This window comes from Sciurus vulgaris (assembly GCF_902686455.1).
Source record: "Sciurus vulgaris genome assembly, chromosome: 4".
NCBI classification, from domain to species: Eukaryota; Metazoa; Chordata; class Mammalia; order Rodentia; family Sciuridae; genus Sciurus; species Sciurus vulgaris.
Window position 1 is genome coordinate 93,994,960 of NC_136464.1, and position 9,155 is coordinate 94,004,114.

Genomic DNA, 9,155 nt, shown 5'->3' on the forward strand with positions numbered 1-9,155 from the left:
AATATGGTCTCACTAAGTTGCTTAGGGTCTTGCTAAAGTGCTGAGGCTGGATTTGAACTTGTGTTATCCTCCTGTATCAGATTCCCAAGTCATTGGGATTATGCCACCACGCCCAGTTTATAATCATTCTTTTTTTTTTTTTTTTTTTTTTTTTTTGCAGCGCTGGGGATTGATCCCAAGGCCCTATGCTTGTAAGGCAAGCACTTTACCAACTGAGCTATCTTCCCAGCCCTATAATCATTCTTTTTTTTTTTTTAATATTTTTTATAGTTGTAGATGCACAGTGTGCCTTTATTTTATGTTTGGTTTTATGCGGTGCTAAGGATCGAACTCAGTGCCTCACACTTGCAATGCAAGTGCTCTACCACTGAGCTACAGCCCCAGCCTCCTATAATCATTCTTAATGTATCTATTTACATCCCATTCACCAACATGCTACTGGCCAAAGCAAGTGACACTGTAGAGCCAACACCAATGGGCCTGTCACTGCATTCTCCCTCAAGTAAAAGACATGCACATTCATATAGAAAAGAATGTGAATAAGTTAAAAAAAAATTAAAACAGTAGTTTCTCATTTCAGCCAAGAAGAGATAGTTCCATTTCTATTTCTCCAAATTTTCTCTCCTGAAACTAAAACACCTTGGACATAACACAGTTAACAGGCATAAGAGAACCCTTAAAAAAAAGATAGAAAAAGAAGGCTGCACAGGTGCCCTGGGACTGGAGGACCAACAGTGAGTTCCATGTTTTCTTATCCCCTAACTCCACCCTGGATCAAATCCAGGGTCTCACGCAATGCTAGACAAGTGCTCTACCAATGAGCTACACATCCAGTCCTAAAAGTTGTTTTACTTTTTCTTTCAGTGCTGAGGATGAATGCTAGGCAAGAATACGAACACTGAGCCACAACCCCAGTCTAATTAGGTTTTCTTTCGTGCTTCCCATATAGCCCTCTGACTGTGCCCTGGGGAAAAACCATAGCCCAGGACGACGCGAATAAGTAGACTGAAAAATAAAGATTCAAGAAAAACCTAGTCCCTTGAGACAAAAGCCTGGGAAAAGAAACTTTACAGACAGTATTTTTTGACAACGCTCAGTCTAGAGTAAGCTAATAGGCTCCAATAGGAAACTTCTCTGCTCCATCCCTCCCCACCCCCACCACTTTCCACCAAGCAAAGTGGATGGTTGATTTTCCACCTACCATACTGAACCACACACACACACCTTGGAAAAGTAGCCAGCACTGCTCCGGTTTACCCCATCCCACTCCACAATGGTGGCAGAAGCAGAGCTGAGTAGGGAAAGGCACTGATCTCGCACCGGATGTGGTCAACGCTGAGCAAGGAGATTTCCATCCCCTGCTAAACAGAAGCAGATGACTGATTCCAGTTTCTCCGCTGGAATAATATTAGTGAGGTCACAGGATCCAAGATCAACACCAAAAATCAATAGCTCTTCTACACAATAAAAAACAAATGTGAACATTATGATTAAAACACTACCAGTAGCCGTCGTCTGTCCGGGAGAGAGGCTCCTCGCTCCCGCCGCCGCCGGACTACAATGCCCAGTCCCCAGAGCTCGCCAGCGTTTTTCGCTGAAATATACGTTGCACATTTATGGCGATTCTGAGTGTGAGGGCAGACTTCTGCCAGGCTCAGCACAGCGTTTTCGCTGACAAGTGAGCTTGGGGGTTCTATGTGCCATAATTAACATTGCCTTGAAGACTCTGGACACCGAGACTGGCCTCAGAAATAGTTGACTTTTTAAAATTTTAATTGCAAGCATAATTCTTTTAATGACTCCAGTAAATTAAGCATCAAGTAAACAAAAGTGGAAAACGACCTACACTTTGAATGTGCCTCACTAGTGCCTAAATGTAGTAAAGGCTGCTTATGTTTTGTATTTAGCTGGATTTTTTTTGGACTCAAAGGAATCCATCTGCAGACATTGATGCCCAAGTTGAATTTGGATTGGAGTGGATTCTAAATACTTCCGCTTATCTTGAAGAGAAAAGCTTCATAAAGAACAAACAAGTTGAATAGAGAAAATACTGATTGATAATAGGCATTTCAGTGGTCTTTTTAATGTTTTCTGCTGTGAAACATTTCAAGATTTATTGATTTTTTCCCCCATTTTCCCCATCATACTCACACACACACACACTCACTTTTTGCCATAATGAACTGTCCAGCCCCTGTGGAAATCTCCTATGAGAACATGTGTTTTCTGATAATTCATAACCCTACCAATGCAACTCTGCACAAGTACACAGAGGAACTTAAGAAGTATGGAGTGACAACTTTGGTTCGAGTTTGTGATGCTACATATGCTAAAGCTCCAGTTGAAAAAGAAGGAATCTACCTTCTGGATTGGCCATTTGATGATGGTGCTCCACCCACTAATCAGACAGTAGATGACTGGCTGAACAGGTTAAAAACCAAATTCTGTGAAGAGCCAGGTTGCTGTGTTGCAGGATTGGGAAGGGCACCTGTGCTGGTTGCACTTGCTTTGATTGAATGTGGAATGAAGTATGAAGATGCAGTTCAGTTTATAAGACAAAAAAGAAGAGGAGCATTCAATTCCAAACAGCTGCTTTACTTGGAGAAATACCAATCTAAGATGCAATTACGCTTCAGAGATACCAGAGGGCATTGCTGTGTTCAGTAGAAAAAAATACAAACGAAGGCTTACGCGATTGTGGCATTTAGAGGGAACTCTTGGTACCTGGAAATGTGAATCTGGATTTACCTGTGTCATCAAAGTAGTGATGGATTCAGTACTCCTCACACTCTTCTTAATGATTAGGAAAAAGTAAACAAATAAGAAATCCCTGTACAACATGAATAAAATGTTTAAAAAAAGAAAGAAGAAGAAGAAAAAAAGAAAAACCACACACACACACACACACACACACACACACACTACCAGGACTGGGGGTGTACCTCAGTTGTCAGTTGTACAGCACATGCTTAGCATGCATAAAGGCTTGCGTTCAATCCCCAACACCAAAAACAAAACAAAGCAATACAATCTGCAAACTTTCCAAAGAAAATTATATACTTAGGAAATTTAATGACACATGTACAAGATCCATATAGAAAACCTACAAAAGTTAGTTATGTAAGATGTACTATTGGTAGAAATTGAAAGTACAGGGATTCATTTTAGAACAAAAGGACCAGGCCAGATGCAAACTTCACAGATCATCTCAGCTTTTTATTAAGGAACGGGATTATACCTCCAATGGATCCATTCTCCTGGTGGAAAATGAGCCATCAAACAAAGGAGGGGAATGGGCTTATGTAGGTTATACTGAAAGGTGACTTAATTAATGAGCGGGTCAGCTTGGGCTCTCAAGAATTTGGGGTCTGTTTCATTGGGCAAAATGGGAGGGAGTCTGGGGTCAGTGGTCAGTCTCTGGGGTTTATCTTTCTGGACTGGATGGACAGCCTAGGGTCAGTGGTTGTTATCTGGAAAGGATTTGTTTAGGGAAGGATTAATGCTTTGGCCTCTTCCCAGAGACTGCCTCTCTAGGTTTGATGGACACCTCCTCCCCAGTGTTTGTTTTATCACCAGGAAAGAATGTACTGGGAAAGGATCAATGATTTCAATGTATGGCTTTCCTTCTTGCTGCCCTTTTCCCAGGTCTGAGTATTTTGGGATTTGTCATTTTCCATATCTAATAATTCCTTTCTATATCTTTCTGATTTCCTGTAAATCTATAATTATTTCAAAATAAAAAGTTTGGTGGGAAGTGCTGGAGATAAAACAAAAGTTTTACAAAAACATGGACTGGAAAACTAAAGAAAAATAATGCAAGCTACCACACATAATAATGGGTGAAAATGTGAATATATGCTGTGTACAAATATGGTCGGGGGGATCATATTGTGAAAGGATACAGATTATATTTATGAAAACAGTTCATATGATGGACATGAGTTATATGTTTGTGGTAGGTGGGTAACTGTCAGCACAGTGTCATTCAGCATGCATCCTGGCTCCCACCATCACTCAACATAGACAAAGAAATGTTATCATTCTCCTGGAACCCCAAATTGCACAGAACACAATCTGAATGCCTTGTCTCTATTCTGTCTCCTGCTGAGACCCCTCAACTTCCCCACAAATACCTGGAACTATTCCACATTTGAAGGAATGAGAATCACCTCCAACTATACAGATTCCTAGAATGTTCCTAACTATACTTTAACTTCCTTTGCCTTCCTGCAAGTTTCAAAGAAAGGGGCTATGATTATTGGTTCCCTTTTATTGTGATGGATGGCAAAACCAGGCCTAGTTGTAAAATGAAATTATAAGAACACTAACATGAAAAACTATTGCCTGGGGAAAAGGTAAGTTCCCCTCCTCTTTCTGTCAGTCCTTCTTCAGGAAACCTAATTAACCATAAGTCCTTGCCTTTTTGATTGTAATCTAACTACCCCCCTTTGAAGCATAGATGCCTCTATTGAGGCTAGAGATTTATCAGAGGCCTGTGAGAAGAGCCAGTTTTTCCCCTTATCACACTCTGCTTCTGTAAATACTCCCCCACCCCCACCCCCCAAAAAAACTTCTTATCATATAGACTAGAAATTTTAGGGCACTAGATAACCTATAAATGTTGTGACAAAATGGGGATGGGGCTCAGTATCTAGAGTATGAACTCCTTTGGGCTTGCTGGTGTAAAAATTAAGTTTGAGTTCTGCCATTTGCTGCTTCTTGACCAGTCTGATTCCCGCAACATTATAAATGGAAAAACCAAGTCTTATGAGGATTAACCAGAGGAAGCAAGAAAATAAGTCAATTATGAAGAATGCTTGCTTTTGTATTTAAAACACACACATATGACAGGCATGGTGGTGCACATCTGTAATCCCAGCAATTATGGATATTGAGGCAAAGGATTACAAGTTTAAAGCCAGCCTCAGCAAGACACTGTCCAAAATAAAAAATAAAAAAGACTGGGAGTGTAACAATGGTAGAGCATCCCTGGGTTCAATCCCCAGAACTAAATAAACAAACATAAAATAACACACACACACACACACACAAAAACAAAAAAAACAAAAAACTGGGTTTGAATCTATCCTCTGGCCTTTATTAATTATGAGACAATGTATATGCTTTTTTCTTGCTTGCTTGCTTTCTTTTGTTGTTTTTTTTTTTTATTTTGTTTTTGTTTTTGATACTGGGGATTGAAACCAAGGGCACTTTACCACTGAACTACCCAGCCCTTTTTAATTAATTAATTAATTAATTTATTTATTTATTTTTGGCGGGGGAACAGGGTCTTCACTAAGTTGCTTAGGGCTTTGCTAAGTTTCCTAGGCTGGCCTGAAGTTTGCAATTTTGCCTGTTTCCCAAGTTGCTGGAATTACAAGCCTGTGCCACTGTGCCTGGCTGAATGTGCTTCTTAAAGCTTTGGGTATGTGTGCGCACGTGGGCCCTGAAACTCAGGATAAAATCTTAAGGCTTTTAAAAAGTAAAAATTATAGGGAATGGGGTTGTAGTTCAATGGTAGAGCATGTGTATGGACCTGGATTTAAACCCCAGCACCCTCCCCACAAAAAAAAAAAAAAAAAAACCCAAAAGCTATGAACTGGGGTGTCTAGAATGATTACATGACAGAAAAGTATAGTATTCCTTTTCCCTACTAGATCAAGAATATATGGACCTTTTCCTGTTGCAAATGATCAGCTGTTTCATAGCAGACAGCAGAATCCAGAAATGCCGTATCCTGTTAATCAGGGTGTGAATGCCAGTTTCTCTTCCTATCCTTTTGTTTACCATCTGACCCTATCTCCCTTCCTTTAGGATGGGTCTGTTGGGGTCTTAAGCCCCCTTGCTCTTCTCAACCAGCGGCAAGGGAAGGGAACACTCCCCAACAAGGTCAGACCGGGATAGGTAAGGCCGACTGACCGCCTGCTCCCAGCCCTCGTGCGGAGGACAATCAGACAAGTCAGGGAGACCCGTCACAGTAGGAACTCGTTTATTGAGGAAATCACACAGCTTTTATATAGGGTTGAGGCTAGGTGGGAACCAATCAGCTTAAAGGTCTGCAAGGCATGGGGTGTTCACGCAGGCAACAGTCCCATAGGACTATATGGCAAGTACAAGCTGATCATGTTCACGGAACTATTGTTAACCAATCCCTGACGGTGGTCCGATTCATGGTCATTAACTATTGAAACCGCCTTTGAGGCCTTGATCTTGCTCACTCGCCAGGGAGTAAGGTAACGTGTCATGAGTCCCAACGTGGGTCCTGCTAAATTTCCAAGGCTGTCCTCAAACTTGTGATTTCCCTGCTTCCAGTATGCTAAGTAGCTGGAATTACAGGTGTGAACCATCACATCCAGCCTGTAAGTGAAATTTGACTGTATTAATACCAACCAAAAACTTGTTGAAATTTTCTTCCAGATTTAATGGAAATGATTTTTGTGACCATTTCATGTTCAAAATACCATTTTTTAAAAATTTGGGACTCCACTAGTCTATATCTTCTAAATCAAGTGCATTAACTATGTCTTTCTGATTTTCTATATCCCAAGCATATTATCATTGATACTTTTTTTTCTGTCAGAAGTGTGTTCCAGAAAAATTCTCCACTGTGATAGTGTAAGGCCCCCAAAAAGGAATCCCCAACTCTGTCCCATGGATGGACGGCAACCCCAATCAACCGCAGGAGGCGTCACTTGATGCAAACCGCAAGAGGTGTTTATTCCAGCGCGCTGGGACCCAACTCGAGGAGTCGAGTCGAGTCCCTAGCAGAAAATCTTGTAGGTTTATAAAGGCAGAAACCACACATCGGGAGGGGTCACACATGAAAGGGGGAAAAGGGGGAACAAAGCTGCCAGGAAATTTCAAAGGGGGTCTGGGTTTGCTGACAACATGTTTCACAATGTTTTACAACAGGTGTAGATTCTGGTCAATAGTTTCTGGTAATCCTACTGTTTGAGCACTATCTGGTTATCAGGCTCAATTTACTCTTTTACTCTCTGTTTGGGGCTGTTTCCTGGAACAGCTTTAAGGGCTTTGTTCCTATTACTGGGAGGGAAACCTTCGGGAGTTGAGATAAAACAGACAGCTTAAAAAAATGTCCATTCTTTCAATAGTTAACATAAATTAACATTCACATATTTCAGGGTTTAAGAAAAGTTTTTTCCTGATAATGAAAATGGTGGTTTCTTTGATTTGGATTTTGTTTTTGTTTTGGTGCTTGGGACTGAACTCAGAGCCTCATGCATACTAAGCAAGTGCTCTACCACTGATCTATATCCCCAGGCTAAAACTATCTTACTCATATTTTTTTTAATTCATTTTTATTGTAAACAAATGGGTTACTCATATATTTTGAAAGTTAATGATGATTTTTCCACTGGACTGGCAATGGAAAACACCTAACTGCAGTAGATTTAAGAGAACAGAGGAGAAGAGAATTTGGAAATATCTATATAAAAATCTTTTGAGGAGGTATGCTGTAAAGGGAAGCAGAGAAATTGGGTGATAGCTTAAGAGAAATAGGGTGAGAGGAAAACAGTATTTTTTTTTCCCACATAAGGGAGTTTATTAAGCAAACAGAGTGTCTCCCTGCAGAGTAAGAGAGAAAATGAAAGGAAAAGAGAAAGGGTGTGTGCTAGAGAGAGTGTGAAAAGCAAGGAGGAGAGAGAAAGAAAGTGAGTAGGAGAGAGAAAGCGTGAAGAGGATGGGGGGAAGATATCCTTAAGCAGTTTAATTCGCTGGGTTAACAGGGGACCAATAACGGAGAAGGATACTTGAAAGCTAACTGATGAACCAATAGCTAGCTAGGATGCTCACAGACAAGTGGTTGGGAGGCGGGGAAAATGACTGCAGAGGAAAGGGCGGGAGAGTAGCTTTCAGACTGACAAGCTAGGTTGTGACGCAAAGGGCCGGGAAGCAGCTTTGTATTACATTCCCCCGTTTCTGGAAAACAGTATTTTAAAGCAGATAGTACAGCATATCCATTAGTATTTTGGCAACTCAGGACAGAAATGAAAAATTGGTAACAGAAGAAAAAGGAGAATGTCATTGTGCATGAGAAAAGGAATAAGATCCAGGACACAGGAGAGTTCATTCAAAATACAAAGTGGAGCATACAGGTTCCATGCAGAGGTCTATAGATGTATTTGCGTACAGAAATTCTCTTTTCTCAGTAACAGAGAATTCAAATTCATTAGTTATCAATGAGGTGGAAAAAGCAGCTGTTGGAGACTTGGAAAAAGAGTAAAAGTTGTGAATTAGTCATTCAGGAGAATGGATGGACTAAGAAAATGTAGGCTAGCTGGGTAGCATAATGGGTCCACTTGAACTTAGTGGTCACAAATTGAAAGCAAGAACAATCATCAGGGGCCATGTGTTTTTCTCAGGCCACATCTGTTATGCAAGTACAAGCAGAGAGCAGACAGGGAGTTGGATTCAACTAGATTTTGTGGTTTTTATCAGAATAAAATAAAATGAGATGGGGCAAGACAGTGTATACAGAGAACTGATCATATGATGAGCAATGGACTCTAAAATATATCAGCAAAGAGGGATATGAGGACATGGGGGCAAGGGTGAGGGGTGAGGCAATGGTTATAGAATCAAATGATCAGGGAACAGCTCTGATCAGAAAGATTAACCACTATTAATCTTTCCATCAAAGATCTTTGTGATGAGATCTAGTGGTGAGTCTAAAAGAGATAACTTTGTGTTGCCAGATAAAAGGTAGGAGAGAAGTTCTGAAGAGGAGCCCAGACAGGAAATGGGCCCATCCATGTAAAATAGGCTGAACATAATGGTTCCCCAAATATGCCCATGTCCAAATCCCTGGAAGCTGTGAATGTTAACTTACATGACAAAAGGGATTTTTAAAAAATGTGATTAAATTAAGCAGCTTGATGTAGAATGGTTATCCCGCATTATCCAGCTGGCTCCAATATAATTGCAATTTATTAAAAGAAAAATGTAGGAGTCACCAGTGCCTGAGAAAGTGATGTGATGAAAGAAGCACAGATTGGAGCACAGTACTTTGAAGACAGAGGAAGAGGCCACGAGCCAAGGAATAATGTGAGTCACTAGAGTTGGCAAAGGCAAACATTCTCCCTCTAAAGCTTCCAGAAGGAACCAGCCCTGTACACACCTTTAGTCAATGAAAA

The 9,155-nt window shown here is 40.7% G+C and overlaps 1 protein-coding gene across 1 annotated transcript; it reads left to right on the forward strand.

Annotated features, from left to right (window-relative positions):
* The first annotated feature begins 1,583 nt into the window (after window positions 1-1,583).
* LOC306658834 (protein tyrosine phosphatase type IVA 2-like) lies at window positions 1,584-2,848 on the forward strand. Its single transcript, XM_079136134.1, has one exon. The coding sequence runs from the start codon at window positions 2,179-2,181 to the stop codon at window positions 2,665-2,667; it is 489 nt and encodes a 162-aa protein (XP_078992260.1). The 5' UTR covers window positions 1,584-2,178; the 3' UTR covers window positions 2,668-2,848.
* The last annotated feature ends 6,307 nt before the right edge of the window (window positions 2,849-9,155 follow it).

Excerpts from the sequence above, each read along its gene's own strand:
- LOC306658834 (XM_079136134.1), top strand. The coding sequence starts at position 2,179 with ATGAACTGTCCAGCCCCTGTGGAAATCTCCTATGAGAACATGTGTTTT.